The 17,852-nt window shown below is 39.8% G+C and overlaps 1 protein-coding gene across 3 annotated transcripts in view; it reads right to left on the bottom strand.

Annotated features, from left to right (window-relative positions):
• Nucleotides 1-17,043, bottom strand: part of TACR3 (tachykinin receptor 3) — a 42,589-nt gene extending 25,546 nt beyond the window's left edge. For 2 of the 3 annotated variants that reach the window (XM_049815547.1, XM_049815549.1), the window contains exon 1: nucleotides 16,229-17,014. In XM_049815547.1, coding sequence (XP_049671504.1) covers nucleotides 16,229-16,704 — 476 coding nt within the window. In that variant the 5' untranslated portion in view covers nucleotides 16,705-17,014. Of the gene's footprint in view, nucleotides 1-16,228 lie in introns of all 3 variants that reach the window. The other variant, XM_049815546.1, reaches the window with a different exon arrangement.
• Nucleotides 17,044-17,852: the final 809 nt, after the last annotated feature.

The raw sequence follows: 17,852 nt of genomic DNA, 5'->3' as shown, positions 1-17,852 counted from the left end.
CTACATTAATATTTTCTTCAGATCCAGAGGTTTCTCAAATTATATTAAAAAATCCTTTTGATTGAAACACAATGCTGTTTGTGAGTTAATGTAGGAGTTAACGGATCAGCAATTTAAATCAAGAAATTTCCATGGAAGTATTCAGTGTATCTGTGCTTATTCAGGAAACGAAAGATCTGCCCTTGTGCCATCATTGGTAGCATTGAAATTCTACACTGTGCTTCCCAAACCACTGCTTTTGTGAAATCAGAATTAGAATAGCAATAATTTAGAAGTTCCTCAGGAATAACCAGGGCAAGTCAAAAGGAAACTAACAAAATTAAAATATTTTTTTCTGTGTTTCCTTGTGGTTTTTTATTTTCATATTGTGTGAAAACACCTGAAGCAGATAGGAAACTGGGAGGAATATGAAAACCAGCCTGAATATTTTACCAATGAGAGTTTTCCAAATTTTTAGGAGAATGTCTGGATCAGTTTCAACAGTTTGTCATCAGGGATTAGTACTAATTCTGGAAGAAGCAAACTCATTGCCAAAGAATAATTATGGCCCATATACTTTTCACTCTCTTTCACAGTACACATGTCCAGTTATCTGATCATCTTTGACAAGATTATTGGAGTATATCAGTGATTTCCTAAAGGTGCTCTTTGTTTCCATGGTAGGTCTCCAGTCTTCATGCCTGGTAACTACCCTTGTCATTGTCTGTTTCAGGTTTTAAATACAGCTACAAAGCCAAACCACACCTATTCCAGCCTACATGTGTAGAAAAAATATTTTCAGAACTTTCCAGTGTTGCTTTCCTCCTTGGGTCATTTATGCCTTCTAAAGGAATTGCAATAAGTAAAAGATGTACTATGGCTTTTCATCTACTCTTTCTCTACAGTTCTACCTCATATAAAGATGGATTGGGATAGATTCAGAGACTATTTTCTGTATGGAAAATTACATAGGCAATAATAGGCATTGCATGGCAGGACTGTGGAAAAAAAAAGCACTTTGTCTCATCAGCATTTGTAGATTTTGTGCTATTCTTGAGACTTTAGGTGTTGCTGTGGGCTTAGAAGTTATAAAATCAGTTTACTTTACACTCACAGAGGATGAATTATTTTGTAGGGGAGAAAGCATAAATTAGTAGGTCCTATTCCAAAGTGACACTAATATGCAATTATTGTTATTTTTCTTGAGTATGTTTGTCCTTTTGACATTTATAGATAAAAAAATTCCAAAGCCACTCATGATGTTTAGTTTTTGCGTCTCATCTTCTGCCTTGGCTTTAGATTGTGACAACACTTCTTATACTGTTAGGTGACAGCCTGGGTCTGTGCTTCCAAATGCAGGCAGGATTTGAATTGAAACCCATTGAAATCAATGGATAAGCTGCCATTGATTTGAATCAATCCTCTTTTAGATACATAAGTTCTGTTCTTCTGCAACTAGAAGAGTAGCACTCGTTTAAAATGAAGGAAGGTGAGACATGTCCTAATTTTTACAGTACACACCTAGGTTCTAGGCAGACTTGCCCAAGATTTTTAGGTACAAACATTAGCTACAAGACAATAATAATATTCATAATATAATGTTCCTGTTAAGAATTTGTGCAAGAAATCTTCTGCATTGCTGTTTACCTGCTATGGCAAACAAATTTCATTCAAGATATTCCTACTTCTTGGAAATTTCATACTTGAGAGATGGGTAATTATAGAATAGATATTTGTTTTAGCAAAAATAACTCTATTGATATTTAACCATCAAATATGTGATAAATCCAACATCTGCCATCATAGTGGTACCCAGGCTTAAAACATTTAAATACTATCAGAAACAGAGTGTGATCTAAATTTCAGTTCTGAATCATCAATTTCCATATCTAAAATTTCAAGTCTATTCATTTTGCATCATTTTTACTGCACTTACATATTTTTTCCCACAGCATAATTAGTTCTCTCCTTTACCTGCTTTTTGGGGTTTTTTTTCAGCTAAACTGCTGCTTTTGGTATTACATACTAACTATGCAATAGCTGTATTTGAGTGCTGAGTGTCTTGTCCTGAGACAGCAGCAGATCTCATGAAAATATACATCAGTTGGATTATTGCCCTCTATCCCCTAGTTCCCTTCTCCTCCAAAGAGTAAATACAACTTGGTAATGACCATAAGTTTCTATTCATGAGTCCTGTCTTTCACACTGAGCTAGCTTGAGCGTGGGCTGCCAGATACTGTCCAAAATGCTTGATGATCTTTACCTGTAGTAGGTGATAACCCATAAACAAGTCACCATTTTCACATGCTTGTGGGACTCTTAAGGCATCGCCTCATAGCCTGGAATCATTCCTTTCAATTGCTCGTTTTCTTCAGATTGCACATTGACATTATTTTATATGCTATTGTCAGATTTCTATTACATTCAGATTATTCTTATTCCCAGTTATATTATTCATATTCCCAGTAGGTATCAGCAGTAATTCTCTTTGGCTAAGATAACATTATGTTGTTTTACCTCCCTGTCTGGTGACTGCCCTTTAAAGATGTGGATTGTTTGTGTGAAATGACTCATTTAGCTGTACTGATGGAAATTTTAACTATTGGCTGGCTGAGTGAGGTAAGTCAAAGGACAAAGATCAGATGAAAAGCAGGCTACTTGTCTGTCTTGTTGAAATTGGAGTGATAAGCCAACAGCCTAGCTTTTGCACAAGGTAGATTACAAAAAGGTAGCAGGCAGTCATTCTAACAAACAAGATGGGGAGGAGGTGGAGGAGCCTTGACCATTCCATCAATAATGACCTTGTGCAGGAATTACTTAGCTGACCAGAGAGAATTGACAGCTCTCTACAACTGAGCCTTTGATAACAAATCTAATTTATTCTAATTTGCCAGTACACTAACAATTACAGTGAAGTATCTAACTTGTTCCCTAAGTGGCTTTTCTTAGAAACAAAATTGCTTAATTAACATAGTGAGATATGGCTTTATAGCTGCAATTGTTACACTCACTCAAATTTGTCATGTAAGTTTGGTAGCATTTTCCTAGAGAAGCCATCATTGCCATAATTAAGGATAGCGGAAAATGTGGAATGACTCTCAGTTGCAGGTTAAAAACCACCTCCATAGTCAAGCTGTCTCTGGATGTTAATCTCTGTAGCCAAAAGAAGCCCAGAAGAGAACTGAGTCCTTCCTGCACTGTTAGCTGTCATTTGCAAAGGAGGCTTAGCCACTCCTGCCTATGATTTTCTTTGCTGGAAATGTTATCTTGCCATTACTGGTACCTAAGGGTGGTAACTTTTTGTCTATCTCTTTAGCCTCAACCTGAAGGAGCAGTCGCTAATTTTTCTGTTGGACCTTGCCTTCGGCCACTCTCCATTTTGGCCAGGGTGTTTCCATCAGGAATGAAAGCTCCTGCTAGCACAGGCTAGAGGTTCCATGCTTAGGTGTGGCTCAGAAAATTAGTGAGGTGAGGAGGCCAAGTATGAGATAATGTGTATGTATGATGCAGGATATTGCCCCTATATATCCCAATTACCCATGGCTGAAAACTGTAATCTTTCGTGGTGTAGCTCAGTCATTAGGGCTCATTTCCTTACGCTGTTTGATATCCTTACATATATTTTGTATTGCAAAGTGCCAGTTACAAGGGGGAGGAGCAGACATGCTTTCTGAATTGTGCACTGAATGGTGCTGAACACGGTGTAGGAAAAAAGAGGATTGTGTCAGTAGGCTACGAATGAAAGGGAGAATGATGAGATACAGGATCTGGAGCAAAAGCAAAAGAACTGAGATGAAGGAACAGTTTGCTGAGTGCAAAAATAGGAATAGAAGCGAAACAAGAATAATGAGAAACTAATAGGAGGAGAAGCAAGGAAAGGGGAATTATAGAATAATAGCAGACAGAAATTGGGTTGAGAGAGGAGAGAATAAGAAAGAAAACTGTGTAATGTAAAGGCAAAAGACATAGGGGAAAACCCAGCGCTACCGGACCAGAGATTCCAAGGTAAGTAGAAAGCACAATGTTTTGACAGTAGGGCTCTGTGGTGGCAAGCCCTTTTGCCTCTGCAGGTATATGGGAGAGAACTCCCAAAGAGCTGCTCTGTCTGTGACCAGCCAACCATAAACTGCATGCAAGGGGAACAGATGGACTTCTCTGATGCTCCAGCGTCATCTGTCTTAATGACTGTTCTGCTTCTCCACGGTTCTTTCAAGTGGCCTGAACTTCTGCAGTCCTTCTGAAGTCAGTGAAAGTGGCGAGTGCTGAAGCCCTCATAGGTCTACTGTGTTCTGCGATATTTCTACACATGCATTGGTCCTCCCCATACCTCTGTCTATAAGGACACTAAAAGATGGTAGGCATTTGAGTGAAGGAGGATTTATAATGGCTACAAGCAACTAAAGACTTGTTACACCCCTGAAAAGTGTTCTGTAGCCACACAAATATTATTCAGTGGGGTGCTGTACCAATTTGCTTTGCAGTCTTTGGACATTTACTGTTTAGTCAGTCACCAGGCTGAAGCAATGGGACCCCTTGCCAAACAAAGGGCTCTGAACTCTCACTGAGGTTGTTTGATTTCAGGATCGGACTTCCAATGCTTTCTCACTCCAGTGGGAGCTGCTGATAATGCCACGGATAGCTTGTTCCACACAATAAGGCGGGGATGCTGAATCTAAAGTACATAGCAACTGAAAAGAATTAACTCATTATGCTCATTTATGACGACAAGCAGAAACCAGTATTACTCCATCCAACATAAACACTAACACTTGGAAGATAATTGCAAGATGGAATATGTATATTTATAAATTTAGGGATGTAAATATGTGCAGGTAGAAACTCAAGCCTATGCTTGCAAGAATGTGTATTATTCAACACCTGCACCATGTTCTATGTATTATTCTAAAGCATTTTTAGGTAGCACTTCGGTTTCATCACTAGAATCATTAGCACATGATTTTGTTTGCTGTGATCATGCTATATCCCACTGTCATCAATTTTCTTCCAGCTTTGGCTTGTGTTAGTCTTTGTCCCTAACTAATTACTACCGAAGTCAGCAAGAATCTTTCCATTGAACTTAATGAGAAATCAGTCAGGCTGCAAGATATAATGGCTGGTGCATCATGGAGTGCTTGCTGCAGCGCTCTTCAAGACTGTTTTCTTATCTGCTGGGGTCAGAATAGATCTAGTTTCCTTCAGAACTGCTCAGTTTGGCTGGAGTCTACAATTTACTGTTTGGTACTTGTTTCTTGGGTTCATCAAATCAAGAAAATCTGTTTTCTCTGAAACGATAATAGAGACAGTCCTCATTTGAATAACATTGATAAACTCTTTAAGCTAGTGGTTATAATGACAGCATAATTATGTGGCTCTCTTAGAGTTTGCAAATAACATAAGATACAAATAGCTGGTAAGTACTATAAAAGCTTCTGAAGTTTGTGTATTATGGTCTTGACTGTAGAAAAGATAAAAAAAATAATCCTAATTTTTCTTTTAGTAAAACAGCATACACTGACTAATACATACAAGAGGAAAATCTTCCCTCTTTAACACATTATTTGGAAAATTGTAGCAAAAATACATAAGATGTTTTAAACCAAAATTATGTTCAAAATTGGATCCTACAAATGCCGATCTGGAGACACAGTTGGAACCCTTTAATCATCCTAAGTGATTTGTTTCACCTGTTTACGGTGTGTTTATAAACTCAAATGGGGAAAAAAAGTAATCATTTCAGTCCCAAATTGTAACAGGAAATTGGGACTTGACAAAGGAAGAGACTGAAAGAAAATCATAATTCTTGCATATAAGTGGCTTGTCAGCGGCAGACAGCAGAATGCAATTCCTTCGTGAATGCACAGATGCTGTTACTCCCTCAAAACAGGAGCTGGTTTTGAAACTTTGTATTTGGAATCAACTGGTAATTAAGAAACTTAGGTAGGGATATTGCCATGATTCCCTGCCCTGATTGAAAGCATTGTTGTGGAAAATCCTAGAAAAAAGGTCTCTGTCAGGTATCTACAGTAGACTGAAGAGGATGGAATGAACTGTGAGATTTTAGAGGTCTTTTTTGTATGATGAAAACCACACCTTTAACCTTTACATTCTTTAATCTTTATCTTCTACCTACTAGTGCAAGGCTCCATCTTTTCATGTGGGAGTGGTCTGTATTCATTCATGGAGAGTGACTTTCTCTGCAGGAGAGTGACTACAGGCATTTTTGTGGGACCAGGACTGTTGAACAAGACTGGGTTTGGTGGCCAGAGGGATCTGCAGTGAACAATGTTACTGTTACACAGTGATCACCTTAAAGCTAACAGCATAAAGAAAGAGTGTATGACAGCATGGTAGATGAACAAACACACTGTACATTTGAGAGATCAGTGGACAATATCCCAGAGGGATAACTTGGCCTCGATTTACAGCACATGTGCTGCTCTTGGTGAATGGCTGTCGTGCTTTGAGCAGGGAGTAACACTGCAGTTTTTCTGAAATCAGGACTGGCATCCAATGCCTTCTTTTTGTGTCCCTCTTAACAGAAACCTTAAAACAGGAATATTGGAATTCTTCAGTATAGCTGAGTTCTCATAACATTTTGGTAGCTGACAACAGGCTAGATTTCTGTAAGTATGTAATTGATTTTATGCAATGTATTCTATACCTATGCACATTGATAGAAAAGCGATAACAATTTTCTTTGGCCTGTCCCATAAAATGATGGACTAACTCACTTCTCCTGACAGAAGGGCTTCTGTTTCTCCTATTCTTTGAATACTGTCTACCTGGGCTATCAAGGACAGATGTCAATGCAAAGTCAGCAAAACCAGCTCCATCTGCAGAGACCACAACCCACTCTATTACTGCTTACATTTCTGACACTGTCATCTGAATGGCGTCCTTCTTGTTTCTGCAGTTATTATGAAATAATTTTATTTTAGGTAAACATGTGAATTTCTCTCCTGGTTGGTAAATCAGTCAGAAATACATGCATATAGGCAATAATATTCAAGAACAAAAAACCCCACAACAAACCAACAACCCACCTGTGAGAGACTGAAAGAGTTAGTATCTCAAACACTGTGGTGGGGCAAGTTCCACTTAACGACTAACTCTGCATAACAAGGAACTCTGCCTAGGAAGGAACCGCAAGTGAAAAGAAGCCCATCAGCAACAGGAGGGGGAGGGCGCGCTGGAGGGTGCACAGCTCCCAGTTCTGATACCCTGTTCTGATGTGCTGAACAGGGCAGCTCACCATGCAGGGAAGGGGAAGTTACTCCCCAAATTACCCCCAAGCCCGAAGGCTCACAAACCGCTCATGACACCTAATTAGCCCAATGCTCGCCCGAAGGAGGGGCAGGGATGATAAAAGGACACAAACTGAAGCCCCAGGTGCGCACGCCCACCAGAACCTTGGCTGACTGAACCAATGCTGGACCCAGGACCGTTGACATCTTTCTCCTCTCCCTCTCCTTTTCCTCATCCATAATCCCTGCACCTCATCCCTTTAGACATAAACCGTTGACCAAGTCTGGGACTAAGAGCAGGTCCAGCCACCCCTAGGCTCTTCTGTGAGAAGGAGTCTAGAAACCAAGGGGGTCCGCTCTGAACCTCGGGACTCAACAGGAGGGATCTCCTTATTGTCTTTCCTGAACTGATTCCCAGATAGGCAAGGCCTGTAGTATACGTTTGGTGATGTATGGCTAGCACGTTACACAGTTTACTGGCACAGTTTCATGCCAATTTTTGTTGTGAGCATCCCAATTTTGGTGGTCAGCATGCCAATTCTTGTTGTGAGCGAATAAAAGGTGAGTTTTGTGAGTTAAAGGATCCCTGGTCTCATTTTACCTTAATCCTGACCTGGCAATCAGCAAACCTGAGTCATCGTCCTGAGAAATTGGGATGCGACACCAACCTTTGGCTATCTTTGAAAAGTACTGCAGGCTGCATTACACAGTAAAGCACAGATACATCTTTTAATAATTTTCATTAAGCTATAAATAAGGGCACTGAGAAAATGTATTTAAGGCTAAGACTGTCTAAAATGAACTTCTCATTTGAACATATAGTTCAAACTTGTCAGATGTTGTTTCCTGCCTGGAACAAGAAGACTTAGGGTTAGTCACTGTTGTAAATGTTGCTTATACTTCTCAAGATATTGCTGTATCCACCTGATTTTTTTCATTGCATCTTTTGAAAGCACCTTGTTAAATAGAATAGTTACTCAATGCAATACAAAAAGAAAAATAGCTTAGGCCTGTATTTATTCCCAAACTTCCTCACTATGTTATCAATAACATAACTCTGACATGACTTTTGACCCAAAACCAAAAAGATGCTGTCTTTTTGCCTGATCATTATGAGTTTGTACCATAACAAGAAATGGATTATTTTTCCTACATCTCTGACAGTCTGAATCTTGTAGTCATTGCATCAGGATGTTTTGTAGAAACTATTTCACCTCTTTTCTCAGAAAGAAAGAGAATTTGTCAAACCCAGAAAATCATTTTAGGCCCCCAAGTCATAAAGAGTCCTTTATGTTTCATCTTTTGATTTTTGAACCCTTAATGTTCTCCTGTTCAACTTTTTCTCTCCAGTTCTGAGAACTCATACTTTTCAGAGGGCAGCCTGGGTACTGGAATGCAGAATGTTGTGCTCCACCTTAAAATAAAAATTGAGAAATACAGAGAAACAGGGAAAGGATGTCCTGTTTGAATTCTATAGTTTGACTGGCAAAGTAATAATAGTGATAATTTTAAAAGCATATCTTGCATTTTTCCCTTCATGATATGCAGTGACCAGGGCTGATTCATGACGTCATGATTATGAAGTCATCCATTAGATTGGAAAAAAAGCTGTATTGAACTTTAGTTTGGGAGTAGGGCAGGTAGTGTTTTGTGTAGTTACGTGACACCAGAGGCAGGTATTTTAACTAACAATAAAATGGCACCTTGTGGAAAAAACAGAACAGTGAGTTTACAGAAACTCCCTTCACCCATTTCTTCAGATGAAAATATTCTCGGATATGAAGGGGAGATCTCTCTGGGGAAAACAGCCTGTAAAGCACAAGAAACCAGAAAAGGAATCCGTCTAGCTTTTTGTTTTTCTTGTTCCTGTGTTCATCTCTCTCTCCCTGGTCTTCAGTGCAAATTCTCTCTTCTTTTGCATGGAAACCATTTACTCTGAGACAAGAGTTTGAGGGAAGGGAAATGAGAGAGGGGCCAAAGGCTGCAGTTCTGTTTGGGCTGAAGTCTGTGCAGGGGATGGCAGCTGGCTGGGAAATGCAGGTTTCCTGCCTGCCACTGCTTCAACCTCCTCTATTCACTGGTGAGCCAAGCACAAAACACTTGGTGCCAAGGACATGTACAAGAATGCAAATACCAGTATATGTCTTCCTGGTGTGCATCTTTTGCCGATGCTACTACCATACAACCACAACATAGGGTCATGCCCTCTGCACTCCATATCCTAACCTGTTAGACATATCTGAGATAATTTTTTCACATACTCATTTCCCTATACTTCAGTGTTTCTGAGCACACAGGACAGGTAACAAATACTTAACTCCCAATTCAGATAATGTTATTCTACATCAAAGATGGTCACGTATAGTTTGGCAGGAGTATCAGTTCAAAATGTTTATGGCACATGAAGGCCTTGAGCATTTTGTCCCAGGAATAGGAACTCATGCAGAGACAGATACCAAAATATATTCTACGGGAAAGGTAATACATTTTTCAAAGCACCTACTGCCTACTTCAGGATTTCAGTAACAGATTCATTTATAGGGCTTGTGGTACCACTTTGTGACAATAATAACTGCTCTTACAGCATACACTTGAAGAGAATGAAGAGCCTAAGTGATATTTTGAGGATCTGAGTGTGTACACATGATGAATTTAGGTTTCATTTGACAAATTGAATCGTGTTTATGCCTCATAACTGTCTTCTGTTACAAGCTTGTATCATATTACTTATGCTGGAGTCTAGTGCGTGTATAGAGGGATTATTAACAGCCACCAGTAACTGAACAATGTCACAGAAAAATAGAAAACTGACCCAGTATATGTGTGCTTCTGTAGACATATTAGAAGTCTAAGAAATAAGGTGGGAAACTAGAATGACAAGTTTTGAATAAGGATCATTGGTGTAATAGGCATACTAAAAACTAGGTAGGAGGAATGTAACACTGTAATACTGTTTCATAAAAAAGAGACGAGATTGTGCAAGAGGAGGAACAAAACTGAATGTTAAATACAGTTTAAAATCAAGTCAAGTAAACCAAATGTATTCATGAATAATATAGAATTTTTTGTTTTGAAACTCCAAGCATGACTCTGAAAAAATAAACTTCAGAATTATACACTCAACTAATTCACAGTAATAATGGTGACATGCCAAAAGAAGTTAGAAAGGCTGTGATAGCAGGTAATGCAATGATAATAGAAGATATCAGTGACTTCTGTGCAGACATAAAATATATTCTTGGTCAACATTAATGACTGCTCTATGGAGCATATATGAGAAGAAGCCCAAAGTAAACAAGAAGCTCTTGATTTGGTTCTGAACAGTGTCTATGGTCAGGCTTAAATGTTATTCTTTGAATAGCATCTAGAGTATGGCTGGTTTTAACATCTCTGCAGAAACAATAAAAGCCCCCCAAAGCTGCTATGCTAGTGTTTCATTTAAAAAAGGGGGAACTATAAAACTATAAAAACTCGAGGAAGCTTACTAAAAAGAAATGAGAAGGGCAACCAAAAGGAAACAGAGACTGCTAATAACAAGAATCAATCATATACTGAAACATGGAGATTCTCTAATTATCTAATCTTTCCTTACTGAAGGTTAATTTGATTTTGAGTCTGGTGTTCAGCAAAGTGAATGTAGCGGTGTTGGGAAGGAGAAACCTGGGCCCATGCCTCTTGGATTCTGATTCTCATTCTGCTGCAAATTGTTTGATTATTTGATTTTTCAATCAAATTTTTAAAAACATTCCTCCTTATGTCAACATGTTGTCCATGTCAACAACACGATGCTGTGTAGTCATACTTAAGTGAGCTGTTTGGGGTACCAGAAGTAAGAGTGCTAATATACCTGTTTTTGAGCTCTAATTTTAATAGCCTTATTCCTTCTAAAAATAGAGTTGCAGACACAGTTCTGTGGAATAAATACAAATCGGAAGTTTCATAACAGCTCTGTTGGACTAGACAAATATAAAGTTCTGTATCTGCCTGTAGGTCAAAAAAAAAAGGGCATTTCATTCCATCAGAAGGACCAAAAGAGGGGTAAAAGATGAAGTTACTGTTGAAATCATAATGGGACTTAAGGACATGATCAAGTTTTAAGTTTTAAAAGTGGTGATTTACTTTGACAATCTCCTGATTTGAAGTTATTTATTGCACTTTCATTATTAATGGCTCACTGGGGCAGGAAACTGTAACAGCTTCAGAGCTTATATCAGCACAACGTTTGAAGACAGTTTTGTGATTAAAAAAAAGTGCATGAAAATGGAATTCTCTTTAACACTGGACTTTCTTTTGTCATTCTTCTATTGCAATACCTTTGACTCTGCAAGTAGCTGAACTGAAAAATGGGCTGGGATTTTTGCAGAGTATAGGGCTAGGATAGATGGGTAACATTTGGCAGAATCTGATCTTTAGAAAGGATTAGGTCAAATCCATTGTTTTTCTCTTTCATAATAATTTGTTTAAAAAAACTTACATAGGTCTTTTGGATGCTATTATGTTGACCCATGTTGAACAGCAGTAAGCCTTGTAGGCCATTTTGCAGTAGTGCAGAACATTGGTGTATCATAAATGTGAATTTATTTGCATTTGTATGAAATACTGGCATATATATGTAATTCTTTTCGATTACTTCTGCATATAAGGAAATCTAATATCTTCAAAGACCAAAAGTTTGCTTGCATGCTAGGAAGAAAAGAAATGGTAAGATGTGCATAGGATCAGCAACTACTCACCATCACTGTTAGAATACCTTGTTTAATTCCAAAGCAGTTGCTTTTACAAAGAGTTAAACTTGTTGATAGGAGGAAATCATTACAGAATTACTGAGAGAACAACGGAGAAAGTCATACTGTAGATATGCTAATAACAGGAAAAAATGCATAAAAATATACTAAGTTCTCTACTGAAGGCATGTTATTTTATGCTATATTACTACATCTCCAAACTTCCGCTTTAACCATCAGATATCTGTATAGAATTTCTAGGCCTACACACAAAACTGGTTGTATAACGAGGCAATCTTGGGATTGGAAATTAATTGCCAGCCCACCTGAACCACCTCTTTTGCATGCTAAGGACTAGTAGGAAGGGACAGTGGGTCTTTGATGGCCAGGGCCAGATGGCTTAAATTCTGCCTATGTTGCTGTCTTTAATATGTCCAAGAACTGTACCACAGCCAGTAGTCACAGATGGAGTTAAGACGTGTCACCCTTTAGGATCATGCACTGGCCAGTGGCAAGGGCACATCGGCTCCAGAACTATCCCTATTCAGTTTATCTTAGGCTATTTTAAAAGTTTATCCCCATAAGATAGCCAAAGGAACTATTGCACTGGAAGCAATGTTACTGTACTGTGCAGCATGAGCTGCAGAAGAACGAACGAATGAATGCCTATGAAGCAGTACAGCGTAAAATCTGTGCTGCTTCTGATACCTGAGCTGGCTTAGTTCAAGCTACCTGTGGCATCTCTGCAGCAGACTGCAAACAGCCTGTTGGAAAAGAAGCAGAAGGCAGGGGAAAAAGACCACCAGGAAAGGGTGGTCAGAAATGTGAATAAACCCACATAAATTTGAGTCTATGTTCAATGACCAGGTGGTCATACAGCAGTCTTGGATACTTCCATCGTCAGCTCCGGATGCAGCACACCCCACTGCGGGAGCTGCCTACTCCACAGAAATCTGTGTCATTCCAGTAATTTCACAGTGCACACAGCTGAGACAAGATGGCCTACAGAATCACATGTGAAAGGAAACATGTACTGCCAGTACATCACCGTGCTCAGTGATGTCTAGAATTGCCATGACTCATTCATACTCTGTGAACATCTGGATGTTCTAAAATGATCAATGGAGCATATCACGACATACTTTTTAGTGAGTTGCAAGCCAACACCTTTCAGTATTTTGGGATGCTAACAATTTCTACTAGAAACTCATCTGATTGTTTCAGTTCCCTTAGTAGCTTTAACCTAATTTATAGCTTTTCGTTTTTTAATTTTTAAATTAACTTGAATATTTAAGAATGAGTTTACTGGGTCAAAACTAAAGCGGCGTGCCCTGTCTGAAGCACTGGGTGAACTTTTACAGAAGGCAAATGGGAGCCAAAGTTTTAAAAAATGTCCACCCAGCAGATCTGTGCCCTGGAACAGGGTGGTCTGTACATCCAAGGACATTCCTTGGGATTCACTTTGACCCTCAGTTTTCCTCTTGACTCTGCAGAAGTGTTCTGCAGAGGTAGCCTGGAAATAGTTAAAGATACTGAATGCATCAGCTGTGATTTGGTATAAAAGGAAAAGAAATAGCAGTGTGAATAGGGAAGGAGGGATAGACTGCTCTTCTGTTTGTTTTACATGATGCTCCTTGGTACTACAGAGAGCTCACCTAAACACAGCTGTGGTATCTTTCACTGTGCTCTCCCCAAGGGAAGATTGTGATTTGTTTTGGGGGGCAGGTGAACTTGGAAGATGTGGTGGGGTGGAAACTGTGATTTATTCAGGGGATTTTCAGACAAGAAATAGATCAGTGAATAACAGTAGTAATTGACTCACTTCTGAGTCAACTTAGCACCAGTGTCTCACATTGCTAAACCAAGGAAAAGATTTTCAATATATTTGATTCTGACCATTGCACTTTAGTCAGTGTGGAGCAGAGCTATTCTTCTCTCACTCTAGAAGGGCAGCCTTTGGATTCCCAAGGAACTGTATTCACACTCATTTCCAGTTTCCTAGCATAAATTTAGGAACTTTCAAGGCAGTAAATACTACACCTCTGCAGATGTTTTTGTCAGAAAAATGAAAAAACCTGACTCAGAGCATCCTAGTAACTGCTCGGCTAATGACATGATCAGCTGCAGCAATAACAGTTAAATCCCCAGCATCAACTACAAAACTTTTATCTTTCTGAAAAATCTCAAGCTAGATGAGAATCTTAAGCTAAACCCAAATTGACAATGGAAGAAATCTTTGCCTGGTTAAAGATAGTATCACTGGCTTTACACTACCTCCTCCGTTATTAGGGGGCAGTAACAACTGGGAACAAAATAAATCACTGGCGGGAGGCAAGTGTACTGATTTCCTCCAGTCTTCACCCATCCCCAGAGCAGAGAGGTAAAAGAGTTGCTAAGAATCTCATTTTCTCTTTCATTTTTAGCTTTACAGAACAGAAATGTGTCTGGCCGAGAATGCCACCTAAAATTTGCAATTAGTAGGGCCAACAGAAAAGCATTATTATGAACTTGTCCATGGCACAGAAAAAAGGTACAACATGTTTCCCAATCTTTGTACCTGGAAATGAGAAATAACATTTCAGAAGATGGATTGAACAATGTAAAATCCTAACTACCATCATCTGAAAGTGCTGTAGTTCTGCCAAGTCAATTCAGGAAAGATGCATAACGTGATTTGAATATGTAGAAAGGAGTTTTGTGGGTAATTTCAGTGCATTGCTAAAAGGAATAAAAGAACTAAAGCACAAAGCGATCTGTTTTTCTGAATGAAAATTCAGGAATTTATTGGATTTCCAAAGCATGGGGTAAGTTATCTCTCCAGTACAGCAAATATGAAAATGATCATAAAGAAAGGAATGTTTCCTAGCGGAGACTCACAGCATCTTCTGAGAAAGATGGTTTATCAAAGCATCTCTGTCAGAAACCTGATGTCGTGGTTTAACCCCAGCCAGCAACTAAGCACCACGCAGCCGCTCGCTCACTTCCCCCCCATCCAGTGGGATGGGGGAGAAAATCGGGAAAAGAAGTAAAACTCGTGGGTTGAGATAAGAACGGTTTAGTAGAACAGAAAAGAAGAAACTAATAATGATAATGATAACACTAATAAAAAGACAACAGCAATAATGAAAGGATTGGAATGTCCAAATGATGCGCAGGGCAACTGCTCACCACCCACTGACCGACACCCAGTCAGTCCCCGAGCGGCGATCCCCCGCCCCCACTCCCCCCAGTTCCTATACTGGATTTGACGTCCCATGGTATGGAATACCCCTTTGGCCAGTTTGGGGCAGGTGCCCTGGCTGTGTCCTGTGCCAACTTCTTGTGCCCCTCCAGCTTTCTTGCTGGCTGGGCGTGAGAAGCTGAAAAATCCTTGACTTTAGACTAAACACTACTGAGCAACAACTGAAAACATCAGTGTGTTATCAACATTCTTCGCATACTGAACTCAAAACATAGCACTGTACCAGCTAGTAGGAAGACAATTAACTCTATCCCAGCTGAAACCAGGACAACTGACAACTACATCTCCCCTTTACTCTATGGAGACTACAGCTGTCCTATTCAATTATTGTCAAAAGCACAAAGGTGAAGTTTTCCCCCATCCTGTTTTCTTTCATAGTCACAAAGGCTTGTTTTGCTGCAAGTAATCAGAAAAAATCAAGCACTTTAAAACCATGCTCTTACCAGACCTCTGGATATCTACAAATGGCAGTGTAAATAGTCTCAATAGTTAAAATCAGGAGGAACCAAGCAGCTCAGAGCTGTCTGTGAGAAGAGCTATTAAAAACAGAGTCTGAAGTGATTTCTGAGGAGGAGGCAAATGCCTCTGCCAGCTGCAGAAATACAGAGGAGGGAAATTTGAAATCCTTTCCCTTCACACACAATCTCTACAACTCCTTAACAGTATGAATTAGATGACTTTGAGGGACAGATACTGTTTTCACAGGTGGGGGAGCAAAACCCTAAGCAATGGCTGCTGTTACAGAATTAGTATGAAAACGGTGGAGCATAGAGACCAGCTGAAGTCAGAGAGAGGAAGTGTTTGTTGTAAAAGAAAGCGAGACAGTAAAACCAATGAAAGGCTGAAGGAGAAAGACCAAAGACAGGGAGAAAAACAGTGTTTTAGGGAGAGTGATCTTAAAGAAGTACAGAGGAGCACAACCGATGAGCTATTGAGGGCTCTGCCTCTCATCACTTCATGATTGTTATCTCTGTATTTTTGTTTCAACAGAGAATCTGACCTCAATCTCTCGCCCCTAAATTTCTCCTCTCTTTTCTCACCTGTCCACAGCTATCGCTGTCATGGAGTAGATGCTGGCGAAGACAGCTGTGATTGGGAAGAAGTTGTGGAAGCGGCAGTAAGCCTCTCCAAAGTACCACTCGCTGTGCAGCGCGTAGATGAAGTTGATGAGAGTATTGAAAGCAGCCATGGAGGCATCGGAGAAGGCCAGGTTCACCAGGAAGTAATTGGTCACAGTCCTCATGCGCTTGTGAGCCAGGATGATCCAGATGACAATGAGATTTCCAAAAACGGCCACTGCCACCACACCACCATAAGCCAGAGACCACAGGGCAATGCGCCATGAGGGTTGCACAAACTGATTGGAGAAGTTGGCTGCTGAGGATGCTACAGGGGGAGAAGTGTTTCCAGCTGGCGCTCCCAGCGCCTGTCCCCAGGGATCGCCCGTGGCAGCAAGGCTCACGTTCCACCTGCTGCTCATGCTCACGTTCCAGTTGGCTGTGGGGACAGAAGTCATCTTGGATGTTCCTCTCCTCTCTTCCAGGAATGATGCGCCTCTCTCACCTGCCTCTCCTAACCCTCTAAATTCCCCACCAACAGATAAGAAGAGGAAAGAAAGAAAAAGGGAAGTAAGGCAGCACAGCAGGTACTGGGAAGGAGAGATCTGTCAGAAAAAGCTTTGGCTACACTGTTCAAACTGTTAGAAATGCTGTACCAGCTGAGTCAGGAGAGCTACCTCCAGGTGAAACAGCATCCCGTTCCTCCTCTGTACGGCCACCTCTTGCTTTTGGTTTTGCTGAAGGAGAAGGGGACTGGGAGGCAAAGCACATTTTATAGGCTTGTGAGTTCCCAGCGTCATGAAGGGAGCGGAGCGATAAGCTCCGTCAGCGGGTAAGATAACACCTCTTTCTCTCTGTTCTCCCTCCTCCCCTTTTATTTCATTCATTACCAGCAGCAGGCACTTTCAGGAGCTGTGGAGAGCGCCACGGGGAAAATGATTTCTCGCCTTGTTTTTGCTGAGATTTGTTTTATATTGCCTTTCTTTACATTTCATTATTGTGCTTCCTTTTTAAATAGTCTTTTTGCCCTGTCTTTGTGGGGCTAATTAGCTGGCTTAGTTGAACATCCCAGGACTGAGACTGCTTTTTATTAATGCTGTTTCCAGGTGAATTCATGAATTTATTCCAGATGAATTCAGATCTGCTTTTTTGCTGCCGTTTTTTCATTTAGTACACGCTTCACTTTTAACCCTTCTGTTAACTACAGATTTGGAATAGTGACCTCTTTTAAATAAAGAAATATATCCTTCTGCTCTTTAATTTCACTTTTCAATCTGTAGTATGTTACTGACATCAGGAAACATTTATAAAATTAAAATGTGACTATCTTTTTCTTACAGCATTAACTTTGTTGCCGATAAAGCCATTTGCATGTTCAGCAGACACTGATTTTTTTTGCGAACACCATGCAGCCCAAAACATAGGTGTCCTTAAATATGGGTAAAATAGTAGGGGTTTGTTTCCTTTGTAGCTTTGAAAAAAAATTTTTTTAGTTCTTTTTGCTTATTTGAATTTATTCCACACTTAGTGCTATTATTATTTTGAGCAAACAATATTTTTATATGCAGTGATTTCTATACTGGTAGAAAAGGGTAAATGAGAAAAT

The sequence above is a fragment of the Accipiter gentilis genome, chromosome 12 (assembly GCF_929443795.1).
Source record: "Accipiter gentilis chromosome 12, bAccGen1.1, whole genome shotgun sequence".
In the NCBI taxonomy this organism is placed as follows: domain Eukaryota; kingdom Metazoa; phylum Chordata; class Aves; order Accipitriformes; family Accipitridae; genus Astur; species Astur gentilis.
This window is presented reverse-complemented; position numbering and strand designations above follow the sequence as displayed.